The following is a 16,842-nucleotide window of genomic DNA, read 5'->3' as shown; positions in this document are numbered from 1 at the left end:
AGTGGCAAACAAGCGTCGCCCACCGTGTATTGGTTGCACCTTAAAGAACCACAGGTGGCATAATCCGGAGTGCCCCACTACCGCGTGCCTCATTATCAGGTTGTGGTTTTGGCAAGTCAAACCCAAAAATTTAATTTCAGGTTGCCCATCGCAATTTCGCTTTTTCAGAGCTACGAGAATTGCGAATTCGGCGAGCAGATTTACGAAGTCATGAATCACCTCAAAATGAGATGGGATGGCATGCGAGGACACGTGCTCACCTAACGACGACGTTGATGTGGTCACCTCCATTGTCATCTGGGTTCAGGGTCATCAACGAGCCCTGAGAAGAAGCCGTGCTGGGCCTGCGAGACAAATAACGTAATGATAAGGCCTTGTCCAGCCCCCGTAGCAAGGACCAGAACGGCCAAATTGCATACACTGTGTGAAGTATAGCATAAGCAGAGTAGACGCAAAGCCCTGACAAGTAGCGAAACAATCCCTGCTTTGGAGATGGCGCACGCTGTGAAGTACTGTCATACCACATGTTTGAATACTATTTCTTGAGTGTCCTGGCCAACTTCCACTGTGAAATATCGGCCTTGCTGGGTTACGAATCTCACGCACATTGCGCTGCGTTGCGCTTTTGCAGCAACTGCGCAGTTCGCGATCGGGCGCAAGAACTGACGATAGCGGCTCAAGCCACGGCCGCCTCGATCACGCGCGCACTTGCAAGCCCCGCCGTGCGCGCGTGATCGAGGCGGCCGTGCTCAAGCGGAGAGGAAGCGCGCCAACTTCGTAAAGTAGCAACACTCTCCTTCTCCGCCTTCATTCCTCATTGCTCCTCTCCGCGCCCTCCTCGACCATGGTGCCCCATGGAGAACCAGCTCTCGACAGATGGCGCTCCAAAAATAACGGGATAGCGCCGTCTGTAGTGACGGAAATGCATTTTTCAGTAACACACACTGTGCGAGCAATGCTGTCATATCCGCTGCCCGCCGCGGCGACGTGAGTGTTGTGGGCCTCACCGTGAGCACGTTTTTGTCGCTTGTTTCTGTTGTTGTGTCGTGGTGCGTTCCAACATTTTCACAGGTTTCAAAAACTGCGACGCCACCTCCGCGGCTGCAGCATGGCACCCGTAGTGCTGCGCTACGGTTTTAGAAAAGTGGCCGGGATCGACGAATATTTCCGTGCTAGTGCGCTTGAGAAGGGCCGAAAGTTGTGCGCTGCGAAGTACGCTTACGACGTCGAGGAGACCCTGGAACGCTTTGATGGCGATTCACAAGTGGTGGCGAAATGCCACTCGCAAGTGCGTCAAGCTACGTACGACGTCAACATTCAGGTAAGCGCGCATATTCGTTAAGCTTTTTCTTATTTCACCATGACCGCGAAGATTGGTGTCTTGCGTAGTTTGAGCAGCGTTTACGGACTTCATATGCTTATTAATTTTAAGTTTTACGCGGCGTAGCGAAGCCTCACAAACTAAACAATTTCGAGCGCTGCTTATCTCGTGTATGCCTAACGCAAATTTCGCTACGTCCGTGCGCGGTAAGAATCATGTTTTCAGTTGTTTGACTAAATATATTTTTGCGTTGGCAGCTGTCATCGCAGCGGCGAATACTGGGTGCGCAGTGCACGTGCAAGGCCGGCCTTGGTGGCGGTTGCAAACATGTAGCTGCCGTCGTCCTGTTCGTCAACGAGGCCGACGCGCCGTCTTCGACTGATCGCCCTCAAGGGTGGGGTCGGCCGTCCTCTAAGCCGGACACTTCTCGAAGGGAGTCCATCGAAGAGCTTTTTGGAGGTACACTGTACATTTTGTCTTGCAAAAATGTGGCGTGGAGAACTACTGGTTCTCGGTACAGCGGAAATTGAAAGCCTTTTCGAAACACGATTTCATTTTCTTATTTACATGCCTGTTTGACAAGTCGACATTAACGTGGTCAAAGTGGTGTCTAGCTGGTTTTGGGCATGCTGATGTTAAGCATATGTGGAAGGAAGCTATGTGCATGTGGAAGCTTGTGTATGTGTGTGGGTATGCAGGAAGGGGGGGGGGGGTCAGCAGCACTAAGCTGCTGGTCCTGTCGCTTGCGTAGGGACGCCACTGCATTGACAATGCAACAGTGCCATATCTAATTAGCCTGCATTTTCTGAGCATGGAGTCGGTATGTGTGTATGCCTAGCACAAGTTTGGCTATGTCTGTACTCAATCACAATCATGTTTTATATTGTTGCACTAAATACTGATCATACTTTTGCATCTGCAGCTGTCGCCACTGCAATTTCTGTGCTTTTAGTTTATTAAACATGTAGTTCACAGCTGTTATCTCTTGCAGAGTACAAGCCCCTGTATGTTGGTGGCAAGTGCCCAAAAGAAGAACCGCCATCCTATGTTCTGCACCATTTCCCCGACATAAACTGTGTAATGAATTCAGCTTTGATAAGTGAGGAGCAAGGGCGAATTGAACGAGACGTGCAAGACGTCCTAGAAGACCTTATTTCAAAGGCAGCACTCCATGCTGACATATTATCTGTAGAAGAGGTGTTGATCTGGGAGTGTAGTCTACCTCACTATACAGCAGGACAGTGTGCCTCACTCACTGCAATTGAGCAGCAATTTATTGCCACAAAAGTGGCATGTACAGGCTCCCAGGCAACCGTGACAGCTGCTGAAACTATAATGCAGGGAAAATGCCCCCGGTTTGTAACAAAGCACTGCACATTTCTGAAATTTCGCATGTTTTCCTTTTCTTACCTTTTCTGCTGCATGAGAACATGTAGTGCACTATACTCTTTCTTGGTGCATGCATGGATGCATGCTTTCGGAATGTGCTCTACGTTTTATTACTGGCCATGAAATTGAACTGATCCTTTTTGTGTTGCAGTTGGCACAAAGAAAGGTCGGTAAGGATATCAAGCTCCATCGCACACCGCATCCTGACTAGGCAAAAGGCCTTCGAGTCCCTGGCCGAGCAGCTGCAGAACTCCAAAACACCACTTGTTCCGGCGCTGATGTATGGTAGGCACCCAATTTTTTTTTATAAATGACATGATGGACTTGACATGTAATAGAATTTAATAAATTTTGGTTTAAAGCAGCAGCCCTGAGCCAGTGATGGCACTAAGCACTGTAATCCACTGTAATATACCGCTTTACATCACTTAGGAACACCTCAATCATGCAACTGAACAAATGTTTACATATGCACTACTAAAGATTGGTCTTTGCTTGAATACTACTGCAGCGTGGATCAGGTTATCAGTGACAGTAAAATTTGTAGCTCTGTATTCCGTTAAGTGCATGAGTGAGGAACAGTTCCTCTAGAAATGCACATTTTAACAAGGGAACATACAGCAAGGATTATGACAGCCGTAGATTCTTGTGCAGGCATTTGGACTTGAATGCCATGTGCCTATACATACACCCTGTGAGCCTGTAAGCATCTAGGCAACCAACATATTGGTGTCTGTTGTATTCACACAGGGAGACATAGGCTTCAAGAAATTGTTTTATTTTCCGTGGTGCATACTGGCAGCATGAAAGCAACAATTGATGATAGTGCAGTACACAAACAGCAATATATATACACCAAGATACAGTCATACATAGAACATCATGGTGACATTCATTAGCCAGGTCATTGTCCTGAATACCAGCTAAGGAGGCATGCAATGTCACATTTCTCTGCTGGTGGGGCCGATTTGCCAGTGCACCACAAGGCATGTGGCTGCTGTAGTGAATTAAAAGAAATGTTCATTACTCGGTGTGCTAAGGAAAAGAAGCAACTAGAGGTTGAAGTGGCAGCAATGCTTGGGTTGGAGCTTGGATGTCCGTGTTAGCATGCCATCGTTTCACTGACAGAAAAATAAAGTCTTGAGAAGCAGATATGGCCCTTGGGCATGCGCAATACACAGTTTTTGCTAATTATTTTTCTTGTATATCTGACGCTGGCTTTGCATGTAATGTTTGATTACCATGTTCGCAAGAGTGATTATGGCTGGCCTTGTGCGTGCACTGTACTCCACTGGGTTTTCATGAAATGTTGAGTTGTAAGCCAATGCTTGTGTATCATGTAGTATTCCTTCAGTCCAGTCTGTATAATTGTATTTCACCTGGAATGAAAAGTAGCTGTGGTGTACTGGTAGGGCACTTGTTTCAGAGTTTTGCTAGTGTGTAGATGTGCTCAGTAGACGACAAAAGAAAGAATGAGATGCGCACAGCTGGCGTGTTACCCGTGTCTCGTCATCTCTTCTGTAATGTCTGGTAAGCACATGAACATGCACGATTGCAATTCTCAACTCGCCCAACTAGCTGTGTTGACCTGCTTGGCAGTCGTGAGGTTCTTTGTTCGAGGCAACGAAAATTCATGAACCTTTTCTTCCTTTTCACTTCTGACACTTCCAAGTTTGATGTTACCAGGGGCCATGATTTAAAAGGGATACACTCATAACTGCTTAGCACACTAAAAATGTTCAACACTGCTACTGACAAGTGATTTATGGAAGGATTTCAGAGCAAAATCCATGATATCATTAATGAGCATGAGGCTCTCTAAGTATTGCTACATTGAACTCGTGCACATAGCATCTGCATTTTTTTTCTACTTTTCTGAAGGTACTGCTATGGAACCAACAGCAAGGGCAACATTCGAGAAAAAAATTGGTGCCAAAGTAACCCAGGTTTGTAACTACGTTCATCATCATCATCAGCCTACTTTATGTCCACAGCAGGCCGAAAGCCTCTCCCTGCGATCTCCAATTACCTCTGTCCTGCGCCAACAGATTCCAACTAGCACCCGCAAATTTCCAAATTTCGTCGCACCACCTAGTCTTCTGCCGTCCTCTACTGCGCTTCCCTTCTCTTGGGACCTATTCTGTCACCCTAATGGTCCAACGGTTATCTAATCTGCGCATTACATGACCTGCCCAGCGCCATTTTTTTCTCTTAATGTCTATTAGAATATTGTCTATACCTATTTCCTCTCTGATCTAAACCAATCTCTTTCTGTCTCTTAAAGTTATGCCTAGCATTCTTCATTGCATCGCTCTTTGCGCGGTGCTTAACTTGTTCTCAAGCTTCTTTGTCAGTCTCCATGTCTCTGCCCCATATGTCAGCACCGGTAAAATGTGCTGATTGTATACTTTTCTTTTCAGTGATAACAGTAAGCTCCCAGTCAGGAGCTCATGATGTCTGCTGTATGCGATCCAACCCATTTTTATTCTGTGTATTTCCTTCTCATGCTTAGGGTTCCCTGTCAGGACTCTTACACTCTCTCTTTTACGGTCCTTCCAGTTTTCTGGGCCCCTTGCAGTCGATAGACACTTCATATTGAGAGCCGCCATTTTTCCAAGCATTATGTCTCCTCCATCTTTGATTAAATAGACTGTTATTTCATCTCCTGCCACTTTTCCCCATTTCATGTCTTGCGAGGCCCTTCTGACCTCATCTCTAGATATAGGAGGAGTTTCTGTATACTGTTCAGTATTGTTTCGAATAGAGTACTCCAGAGGCTTTTGGGTACTGTACAGGTCAGTACACAATTCTTACGCTGCTATTATTATACCTTCAAGATTGCTGATATTACCCTGCTTATCTTTCAGTGCATACATCTTGGTCTGTGCTATGCCAAGTTTCTTTGTCACTGATTTCAGGCTGCGTCCATTTTTTACGGCTTCTTCACTCTTTCTCACGTTATAATTTCAAATATCACTTATTTTCGTTTTGTTGATCAGTTTTGACAGTTCCACGAATTCTATCTGATCTTTTGAGTTGGACACTCTCATTCTTTGTCGTTTCTTTATTCGGTCCTTTGTTACTTGGGAGAACTTGCCTATTGGTTACCTTGGTGCCTTGCCTCCCACTACAATTCCTGCCTCTGACGCCAGCTTCGTTACGGTTTCATTCATTGCCTCTATGTCATCATCATCATCTCTGTTCTAAGGCAGCATATTTGTTTGCAAGTACCAGCCTAAATTTGTCTGCTTTTACCCTTCCTGCCTCTAAGTTGACCTGTTTTTTTCTTGAGCGATTGTACTCTTTTTCTCTTCAAACTGAGGTGAATCCTAGCCCTCACTAACCTATGATTATTGCACTTTACCCTACCTATCACATCTACATTCTGCAGTATGCTGGGATCGGCAGAAAGTATGAAATCAATTTCATTTCTTGTTTCACCATTAGGGCTTTTCCAGGTCCACTTTATGTTGCTACGTTTCCTGAAAAAGGTGTTCATTATTCTCAGCTTATTGCTTTCGGCGAAGTCTACCAGCATCTCTCCTCTAGTGTTTCTAGAATCGACGCCGTAGTCGCCAATTGCCTGCTCACCTGCCTGCTTTTCCCCCAGTTTTGCATTGAAGTCACCCATTACTACTGTATACCGAATGTGCACTTTTCTCATCGCTAATTCAACATCTTCATAAAACTGATCTACTTCCTCATCATCGTCGCTGGATGCTGGAGTGTAGGCTTGTGCTGCCTTTAATCTATACCTCTACTGCTACGACTACTGCTACCCTCTTCATTAAAACTTTTTTCTAGATGAGTTGGTGCATACTTGACGTAAAAATTGTAACAGCGCCAATGCATGCATCCACTAAGTAACAAGCGCTTGTGTCTCGTCCATTGTGGATGCATGTGTTGGCACTGTTACAATTTTTATGTCAAGTGTGCTACCCTCTCGTTAATGCTGTAGAATTCGTCAGTGTTGCCCGCTATGTCCTTGTGGATTAGGAATCCTACCCCGTATTGCTTCTTATCAGGGAGACCTTTATAGCAGAGGACATGGCCGGTATTTAGCAATGTATAAGCCTCAACAGTTCTTCTAATTTTGCTAAGGCCAATAATATCCCAAATAACGTCTGATAGTTCCTCAAAGAGTTTTGCTAAGCTAGCCTCACTCGACAGAGTTCGGCTGTTAAAGGTTGACAGGGTCAGTTTCCATTGGCGGCTTGTTCGGACCCAGAGATTCTTAGCACCCTCTGCTGCAATACAGGTCTGACCGCCTCCTTGGTCAGTAGCTACGCAGCTGTTGGGGACTGAGGTCTATCAATTGTAGATATCATCAGGGAGGTTGTGGCCGAATACTGCACCAGGGAGGCCAATTGCTGTTCTGGTGGTAACTACGTTGTCACATAATGCATTTTAATATTGTACAACTAACTAATCTATCAGTTTACTAATACAGACATCAAGTTGTTTTTTGTAGTGCTTTTATAGGAACTGCTAAGCGAGTTCATAATGGATAAGGGCAAGTTTGAATTTCATCCACAAGAGCACGTTACTCAGCAAGCTGAAAGAATATACACTGCAAGAGTGGGTAATTAGTAGAGCTTGGCAGTGTTGCCCTTGTCTCTCTATCCCCCTCTCCACTATGCATTACTGGAATAAAAGTAAAACCAATCATTTTTCCCCTTAGCACATTTATAGATCAGCGTAATGCATTTTCATCGAAGTGCTTGTACACTGAGGCTGGCTCACACATACTGAACTGTCACAGCCACTGCTGCACACACGGTGGTTGCTACTGATATTTGAAAGCATGACTGTTGGACAAAACATATTGAATATGGTGTTCGTGCATGTTGTACATATTATTTGCTAACTTTACAAAATATGCTTTGCAGGTTGGCGTTGTGATCCACCCCTGTCAGCCATGGCTTTGTGCAAGTCCCGATGGCCTTTTCCAAACAACCAGTGGTGTCGTTTTGCTTGAAATCAAGTGCCCCTACAGTCGTAAAGATGACATAATCATAGATCATGCTCTGTGCGAAAGCTACGTTAGCTATGTGACATATCATGATGGAATGCTTCAGTTGCCTCGCAGCCACCCATATTATTCACAGGTTCAGGTTGCCATGTATGTCACTAACACTACAGAATGTTTCTTTTTTGTTTATACAAGCAAGCAAGATATTACTATAGTTGTTGACAGAGATGAAGACTTCCTTGCTCGAAACATTCCTCGGTTGGAGGCGTTTTATTATTCATACTACATTAAGCAGCTCCTGCGTTAGACCAGATTCCTGCTTGCAGGAAGTAAGTTTGCTCTTAAAGGTACATACAGCTGCTCAGCACATGAAATCAGATAACCCTGCTTATGGAATGATTCCCTATCATAGTGGCTAAAACAAGCCATGTTTCTCTCATTAAATTTGGAAATTTACTTTTTTAACCTATCACTAAAAGTCGCGAAAAATGACCTTTCGCGCACCACATGGCACACACATGAAGCTGCATAAGAGCTCTGCCACGTGACCTTCTACTAGTGTACGCGGTTACTGGTCTTTTTATTAGTACTGAAATGCAGTATACTTCCTATTGCGTGTTTTTCCTGACTTACAGTGTGCAGATTTACTGATTACAGTGTGCAGAGTTGGCCCACTTGTGGCATAGTTGATGTCATATTGTATCTCATAGGGGGGACCACAGAACTTGGGTTACTTGCATGCAAATTCGCGCATGTACAAAAGCATCTATGTGTACCATTATGCATGCCTTTTTTACCTTGTAGTACTCACATATTAAAGTGCCTGTGGTTTTCAGGCAGGTAAAGCACAAATAAAAAACAGACAGCGGAAAGAATGACAAAATACATTGTTATTGCCATACATGCCTTACCAAAACGTGTTACTGTCTCGACCTTCCACTGTACCAGCTAGCTTGGATACAGACCCTAGGTCTGTGTAATATAAAGGCTGATTTGTAAATTATGCTGCACTTATTAACAGCTCAATTACCTACAGTATGTTAGTATCAAGGTTTCACTTCCAGTGAGTGACAAAGTGTTTTTCGATTTCTGTGCCAATTTAAAATTATAATAGCTACTTAAAACATGTACAGCATCCTTGTTTCTATCAATATAAATCATCGTCTTTTCCTTTGCACCATTTCATGACACATTTTTTGCACTTGTTGGCCCTTTAAGGAAGTTGCTAGAGTGTTAAACACTGTTGAGCTACCTGATGGCAAAAGCTGGTTTTAGTCTGAAATCTTCCTCTGAAATTGCCTGGCTTTCAGGAACTTGCAAGTGAACAGCAATGCTTTATTACCACCAATTTCTTTGCTTATTGTCGCTTTATAACTGCAACATGAAAGACTGCATCAAAAAGATCCCGAACGTCTGCCATGGCTTTTACATGTCCATTCTGTCATTGAAGGAGTTGCAGTGATTCTTTCAGTTGTATCTGTAAGCTTGCAGTGTATTTCCTTATTGAGAGCCTCTGCTGTTGCACAGTTGAGGCTAGTTCACAGTTGCAGTGTTTAAGCCATTTTTGATGCCTGTAGTGAATGTAGCCTTGAGGCACTGTCGACCTGATCACGTCTCCTTTAATTTTAATTGATGTCTCCCATGTTTTTGTGTGTGTTTGTATGGTGGTTGAGAGCCACACCATAGCTTCTTAGATATGTTTGCAAATTTGTTCAGCCTAGTGCTGTCCCCTTGCTTTACAATTTCTCATCCAAGTTTATAATTTCAGAGTCGCAGATAAAGCTGCTAGCTTTCCTGGTGACCTGGGCACTACTATGTTAGCTGGCTAAAATATCACTGCTATGAGCAGTTTCTTCAGTGTCATACTGCGCTTAATGTTCTAAAAATAAAGCATAGTAATTTATTTCTGTATGGTGCTTGCCTGCAAAACAGCAGTATTGTGTTTGCAAGCTAGGCACATAAGTCTACACATGTTTACACGAATGGATTGGTCCGCTTTTTATTATTGCCAAAAATGATGAAAAACACATGACCGGAATATTTTTCAAAATCTCTGTGGGGAAGTTGGCCTTTAAATATTACAATTTTGTAAAAGGTGGTAGCAGTGCTTATGCAAAAAATATGTTTGATACTCTGTGCTTGTGTGTCACAGTGAAAATAAAGCACCTTACTTTGTGTTGCTTTGAATTATTGGACTTTGCAGATTTGCCAAAATGCAGCACATATGAAAAATTTCACTCATGGCAGGAATCAAACTGACAGGAATACGGTGCTCCAAAATTCCATGAGTTTTTATGCGCTGTATCACTCTCTCTACATGCACGCGCACTTGAGCAACATTGTATGTTTCTTGCAGTTCTGCAGGTGAGAACGGCTGGTTGCCAGTTGAGAATGGTGGCATAATCAGTACGGCACTTTTACCTGCTACACCTGCTAGTATTCCAGGAAAACCCTTATCAGCAAGAATAACATCATGCTGACCAATTATTTCAAGGAATCCTGATTCCAGCACGATTTGTGTGTCTGAGCAACGCCCACCATAGGATTTGGACTTGAATACAATGAGGCCAGAGGGGGCAATCGCAACTAAAAATTTCAATGTAAAGCCACTTTTGTACGTGGAGTAGAGGACATGTTGTTGCCTCACCTCTGATGGTGTTTCTGTGCGCACTTCAGTGCAATCGACAATGAGTGTGCAGTCAGGATAGTTGACCTTAAAACACTCTGGACGTGTATCCCGTATCACTTGCATATGTGGCTTATATATCCACTTTCTTGTAGCACCCGCAAGCGTGCCCAGAACTGCATGAAACGTTCGTGCTGCTGTTGTTTCATGAATGCCAAAAATTACTGCAATTGCACTAAAAGGCACTCCATGCTTCATTTTGAATAGAAATATTAAAAGTTTGTTCGGAAGGCTGACATCAGTACCCTTATCTCTCGTGTGAGGCAGGAGACTTAACAGGAGCGAGAAAACATTGTCTGAAACGCCACAGAGATCTCTCACTGCACCGGGTGTTAAGGAAACTGTGTCGAATCCCCCAAAAAAGCAAACCCTAGAGTCTGGTCCTGCAGCACGGTGCGATAGGCATGGCAAATTTCCTGCTGGTGTTATGAAGCATGGTGTGGCTGATTCTTCTTTCTGGCACACCTTTTGCACTGTAAGGTCTAATGCCTCAATGTGCTCCTCTTCAAGATTGCATTCAACCTGAAAGTCGCAAATGAGAGAGAATATGAATCGAGCTCCAGCAAACGGTGAACGTACCAGCTCCAGGCTACTGTGTCCATTTGGCGGTTCAAGGCATGACTGCTGCTGATACAAGCCTCCAGCCAAACTGTGAATGTCATTGTCCTGTATAAATGGAAAAAGTCAATTAACTGCTGCTGATTGGAGCCTCCAACCAAACTGTGAGTGTCCTTGTCCTGTGTAAACGGAAAAAATAAATTTTTCTATGATTTCTGAACCAAAATGCAACATTGTTTTCCACTTGCCCTCCTTTCACTTTGTTGTGATGGCTCCTGGCAATTCGTAGGTGATTTCGCACGTGCTCGAGCTCGCTCTGCCCATCTGGTAAGAAAAAAAAAACATAGAATCGGTGCACTTGTATGTACGGTTTTTAAAGACATCCCCCACTGCATCAACGCGACATTAATGTGATAGGTTGATGAAGAAGACATTTAAGATTAGTCGAAAGGCGACTCTTGGACTTTGAAAGCTAACTAACAGCTCGTCAGCCGCTACAGTCTTTGTATCGTTGAAACCAATAAACTATAAAATGGAGTTAGGTGTCGCGATAGCCCGGAAACAAAACCGTCGGCTGCGTACAATTAAGCTACTGGGGTATGCGAACGTACCAAGCAGCGGTGGTGTATTGAGATGTCGAAGCGTACATGGAGGCTTTTACTATAAATCAACAGTTTGCATCGTTTCTACTGCAATGCAGAAATAGCCCAAGAAATAATGAAGGCGGCCGCGATCGTTCGTGGCCAGGGCGACGTCCGATCGTCCGCGTTATCAACGGGATCAGCCGGCCTTGAACGGTGGATGACGAGTGGCATAAAACGAACAGTTTGGCCTTTATGGTTGTCAAACACCTGCTCACTGGCACAGTAGCCGAACACAGCGCAAATTTCCAACCGCCTGACGGGCCCTTACGCGCGCGTCGTGCAAGTTCCGCTCCTCTCGGCAACAAGTTGGTGCGGCTTTCTCGAGGCGCGATCGCTCGATGCCTAATTTAACACAACCCACAACGACGACACGTAGTTTTGCTTTAAAAAACCTCACCGGTGGTAACGCTCTATTGGTGCCGAAGGGTCGCATGGAACCGTGCAGCGGTATGCTGAAGGAAAAATTGTTGGCACGTAGGCGGGATGGTGCATGCAATTACTCTTTGCATTGCCGAAGAAGTGCCGGCTGCATATTCTGGTGTTCGCATTCGGCTGCCATGGCTTGCCGTCAGGCCTGTCGAACAAATTAAGCATATAAGTTCAAGCGTATTCCCACCTGTTTAAGTGTCACGCTTTAAAATTAAACACACTCACCCAGCACGTCGAACAGCTTGTATCCAACGTTGCCGCCGCTCTAACTCGTACGGCTTTGAAGGGAATGTGTAAAAAGACACGCTGCGATCATAGCCTTCTTGGTTGTGGCACTTAAAAACACAGCAATACCGCCGGCCTCGAAGTTTCTTTTTCCGCGTTTCACCTATGGTTTCACTTTCACGCACCGCGGTGTCGTTGACGTTTGCTGCCATTTCTATTTGTTTGTATTACTGAAAACTTCCGGCCGCGTCCAGAGGGCGGCGCTGCATGTTCGTCGAAACTCCAGCGCTGGTTCCCGATACACCGCTCGAGCGTAGCAGAGGACCTTTCGCACAGTGAATGCACGCATAGCAAAGCGGTGCGCTTTAAAGTTCGCAATGGCTTTCTAGCTCCGAGTAACTTCGTGTACAGCATACAATTTCTATACGGACGGTTATACAAATTCGGTGACGGGAGCCTTTTTTCTATTTTGATAATTATTTTTTAAAGAAGTATCTGAACGAGCGTTAACGCTGTGCCGTGATTGCTCCAACTGTATCGCGTGCGCTACAATTAGGTACGCAACATTTGGCAAGTTTGGCAAGATGCTGTTGTGAATGGTTGTAAATAACACATTTACGATCCAATGCCAACATCGTGACCTCCAGCAAGCCCCCAGCAGCCTAAATAATCCGCGCCATTCTTACCATGAGAATTCGCGGCGCGTATCAGCGATGACGTGCAAAGGCCGACAGAAGGTACGAGCGGTGGCTGCTCTGAAGGTTCGAAATAGTATTACAAGCTACAGTGCCGCCAACGTGCGTGCTTGCCAATCTTCTAAGCACGCGCAAAGGCTCAGAGGTGAGCGATCGCTGCTATTATGTTTCTCGTGCCTCAAAGTCGACAGAAATACGCGCGGCCGATCATCGAGTCGAGATTCTGCGTATATAGTGAATTAAATCAGCTTTTTAGTATTCATTCGCGAAGCGGTAATACGGTAACAGCGCTTCATTCAGGCTCAAACAAATTCAATATTTTTTCAGGTTAGTGACTCATCACGAATAATATTTCATCGTGCGTTAGCTCGTCCATTCACAAACCTTGTTGCGAACTGAGTTGCACTGAGGTGCATGCATTGAGGACGGTTGCGCTCGCTCCGAAATAACATTTACGAGACATGACATAAGTGATGACCGCGCAAAGAATTGCCGCGCTATGACGCGGCCGAAATTGCGGTAAGTGAAATGATGCGGTCGTTCAATTGAGGTACAATTTCTTGTCTCATTAAGTGTGTCTTAAAGACATAGTGGTCGAACGAGCTAGTAGCTGAACGAACGAGTAAGCGAACGACTACTAAACTAGCCAGTGAACGAGAGGGCGACCGCACGTTTTCTTTGCGAGTGCTTCACCGCCGCATTTTGACCTACGCACACTTTTTTATTTATTTATTTATTTCGTGTACCCTCAGGGCCATTGGCATTGGAGAGGGGAGTGGTTACAGGCATACAAAACAAGAAAAAATAGGAAATGTGATACAAGGAAGAGAAGTATTGCAATAAAAGTTAACAAGTGTGTCTACTTATACAATGTTAGCTAAGGCGTTCTTGAAAAGCTGGTAATCTTTGATGGTGGCTGTCAGTGCGGGAAGGTGATTCCACTCTGCTGCTGTACGAGGTATAAATGACTGGAAGAAAGCGTTAGTTCTACAAAATGGGACACCGACCTTGTAGGCATGATCTAATCGAGATGATAGGTGACGTGGGGGAGGGATTAATTCGCTACGCAGGTGTGGATGATGAAACATCTTATGGAACAGACAGATACGAAACGCTTTGCGACGTGAGGCTAGGGATGGTAGATTAAGGCTTGATTTCATTGAAGATATGCTAGCGGTCCTGTTATAGTTGGAAAGAATGAAGCGAACCGAGCTTTAAAGCTTACACGAATTAACACGTGCGTCTCAAAGACTTATGACGCTGTCGTTAGGCGATGAACGCGGTTTCGGGAGAGCCCGCACACTTGTCCCTTTTATCGTAAATCCACCGGGCGACCGCCAATTAAAAGAGGCAAACAAAGCTATTCGCTCTAAAGAAGCCATGCATTTACCTCAATTTCTCGGTTACTAAAGCTCTGTTCGTGATTATATTGACGCCTTAGACGTTCTAGGGCATTGCTTTATCAATATAACTAGACTTCATAGTAACCTTTAGTGTCCCTGTAATCAGAACCACAGCGCAGGTAGGACTTTAAACCTTCGTTTTCAGTTTGCTTCAGTGCTTCCGAAGCAGCCGATGCGGCCGCTGTGTCCACGTGATCCGTCATGCCTGTCACGTCGACGGTGGCGCCAGCTTTCCTTGTGCTGGAGCTCTCCCCCGATACCCATGAAGTTTCAGAATTAAAATCCATGCGCTACGGAGATTCCGCGACGAGCACGCTCGCCATCGAAACGTCCTTGAAACTTTGTGCTCGGATTGGGGCTCTTTGGCGTTGTGCGACTCCCGGTGCTTGGGCGTGGGCGCGAAATCCAGTCCGAGTTCGCAATGTTCGCACTGAAGCGTCTTTTGGAGCATGAAAAGAGCATTCTAGACAAAATCCAGCATGGTTTCCTGCGCCGGGGGTTGTTTTGGTAGGCGGGGCATGACAGCACGAAAAAATTTCCGTGTTGGGGGCTGAAGCCCCATATGCCACCCCCCCCTCCCCCTGGCTAGGCCCCTGGCGCTGACAACTGAGAAGCTGCAGGCTGCCGCGAGTGCATATTTTAAACCTAGCATAGTTTGCAGTATTATTTTATTTGATAGTTCAGCACCTGACTTAAAAATTTAAAACGTGCTGCAGGTTCCTATGTCTCAAAAAATCGCTTTGCAGCCTATACGTCGACAGAAAAGCGTCAGAAGTGCCGGCAGCAGACCGACTGCGAAAGATGAACCGCTTTATCGCAGAGATGCTGAATGATTTAAATAAATAGTGCTCAGGGGAAATAATTTAGGCCTCGGTTTTCTTCTATATGGTGCACAATTACTTTTGCACACATTTACACGTTGTTCAGCACTCATGAAACACATGACTAGAATGCACATTGCTGTATATTCCACGTTGCCCACAAACCCTCGCCACAAAAAAAAAAAATCCGCATTTCCATATTGCACGTATGCCACCGAATCACCCATATGATCCCACATCAACCATATGCCGCCATATTCCTTGTATATCCCTGTATCACCCGTATGCCTCTATATCACCCATATGCCCCCATATCCAATAACATTGTATGTACAGGTACTATATGCATAGACATTTTCAGTAGGGCTGCTTTTTTGGTTTCGAACTGACACAGTTTCAATGTTCGTGTGATATTTTCTTTACTTAGTAAATAGACAAAAAACATGGAATCATTGATATCAGTTATTTTCGGCACAATTTTTGGGATATACGAGTCAATTCTTCAATGAAAAAGTACATATTTAACTTGTCTTGAAAGTGCGTAGCATTCAAGAAATCGTTTGCAGGATATTTGGGAATGGCAGTGCAGTTATTCATTTGATCCCTCGACGAATTGTACAAGAAGGAGGCCGACCTGTTGTGAGCCCACCCCCGAACGAAATTTCTGGCTACGCCGCTGGTTAGAACGTATAACAAAGCAAAATTTGAAGACGACCCCATGCGTTGACGTTTTATTAGGAACGTAGATGCAGCGAAGAACGTATGGTTAAGCTTCCTGCGGACTTACGAGGTTGTTGTCGGATCTTAAAGAACTTGTATTTAATGTTTGCGGAAATATGAACGACTTGGGCGTTTAAGCACGCTTTCTATTTCCACATGCACCACTGCCATCAAGCGAAGCACACACTTGTCCACAACTGCATAGCGTCAACTGAGTGATTGATTGTGCCCGCCTCACAGCTGAGCGGTGCTAAAGGAAGGTTACTGTCATTAGTCGAGGGTGCGTGCCACCGGTTTTCCAACAAGGGCCAAGCTGGCGAATGTACTCACGCGGCTGCCGCCTGCGTCCGGTCAGATGAACGGTCCGCCATCGACTCGGCCGCTCGCCGGACACGCGCGCAGGTATATAGCGCAGGCGCGGTAGTGACGTGCCGCGCCATCTGTCTCGCCCCCTTGTAAACAACAGCGTCAGCGTGTTTCTAAGATTGGTATTGCAGGCGTCGCTTTCGGGAGACGTTTATTTGGTGGATCACCAGCCGTTTTTGCGCAGACACGAGTAAGAGCGGGCGCGAGAGAGAAAATTTGGGGGCTTTTGCTCCTTGAATATGATTCTACCTAGTCACTACGGAAGAGGTTTCTTAGTGCGTGTTGCAGGCGTTTGTCCCCTAGAGATGCCGGCATTGCGGAGTGGGGTCGAGTTTGTTTACGCTCGGACGCTGGATGTCGGCGCGGTAAAATAGGTGAAGCAGCAGGCAGCCCGATGTGGTGACCGCTGCGTTGCACAGGCTGTCTCGCACCTGCGGCGCTCGTGCTAAGTTAGTCGTGGCGGATCATAGCTTGCGACCGTTGTAGAGCACGGGCCGCATATATTGAAAATCTAGAAGGCAGAGCGGGCCTTAGCAACCGCGGTTGAACGCAAGTGGGTGAAAGGCCGCCGGTGAAGATGACTTACTCAGCACCAGCGCCGCAGGAGCAAGAA

General features: G+C 45.4%; 3 protein-coding genes across 13 annotated transcripts in view; 1 reads left to right on the top strand and 2 right to left on the bottom strand.

The window, feature by feature from the left end:
* The window catches only part of LOC135896749 (kinesin-like protein KIF12), a 535,077-nt gene extending 518,800 nt beyond the window's left edge, over positions 1 to 16,277 (bottom strand). For 8 of the 10 annotated variants that reach the window (XM_065425245.1, XM_065425249.1, XM_065425248.1 and 5 more), the window contains exons 1-2: positions 420 to 554; positions 261 to 344 (exon numbers count right to left, since the gene is read on the bottom strand). In XM_065425245.1, the coding sequence (XP_065281317.1) occupies positions 261 to 344; positions 420 to 526 (191 nt within the window). In that variant the 5' untranslated portion in view covers positions 527 to 554. Of the gene's footprint in view, positions 1 to 260; positions 345 to 419; positions 618 to 16,193 lie in introns of those variants that run through there. The other 2 variants (XM_065425246.1, XM_065425247.2) reach the window with 2 other exon arrangements.
* Positions 893 to 9,585, top strand: LOC139056429 (uncharacterized). Of its 2 annotated transcripts, XM_070534675.1 has the most exons (5): positions 893 to 1,321; positions 1,579 to 1,780; positions 2,862 to 2,995; positions 4,592 to 4,656; positions 7,600 to 9,585. In XM_070534675.1, the coding sequence occupies exons 1-3, from the start codon at positions 1,109 to 1,111 to the stop codon at positions 2,882 to 2,884; spliced, it is 438 nt and encodes a 145-aa protein (XP_070390776.1). In that variant the 5' UTR covers positions 893 to 1,108; the 3' UTR covers positions 2,885 to 2,995; positions 4,592 to 4,656; positions 7,600 to 9,585. The 2 variants fall into 2 exon arrangements, with proteins under 2 accessions (XP_070390776.1, XP_070390777.1); XM_070534676.1 differs by lacking the exon at positions 4,592 to 4,656.
* LOC139056472 (uncharacterized) lies at positions 9,722 to 11,575 on the bottom strand. The gene is made up of 2 exons (XM_070534721.1): positions 11,538 to 11,575; positions 9,722 to 11,017 (listed from the first exon to the last, which is right to left on the bottom strand). The coding sequence occupies exons 1-2, from the start codon at positions 11,573 to 11,575 to the stop codon at positions 9,850 to 9,852; spliced, it is 1,206 nt and encodes a 401-aa protein (XP_070390822.1). The 3' UTR covers positions 9,722 to 9,849.
* Positions 16,278 to 16,842: the final 565 nt, after the last annotated feature.

The sequence above is a fragment of the Dermacentor albipictus genome, chromosome 2, assembly GCF_038994185.2.
Source record: "Dermacentor albipictus isolate Rhodes 1998 colony chromosome 2, USDA_Dalb.pri_finalv2, whole genome shotgun sequence".
In the NCBI taxonomy this organism is placed as follows: Eukaryota; Metazoa; Arthropoda; class Arachnida; order Ixodida; family Ixodidae; genus Dermacentor; species Dermacentor albipictus.
The sequence above is the reverse complement of the archived record's forward strand: the minus strand, read 5'-3'. Positions and strand labels throughout refer to the sequence as shown.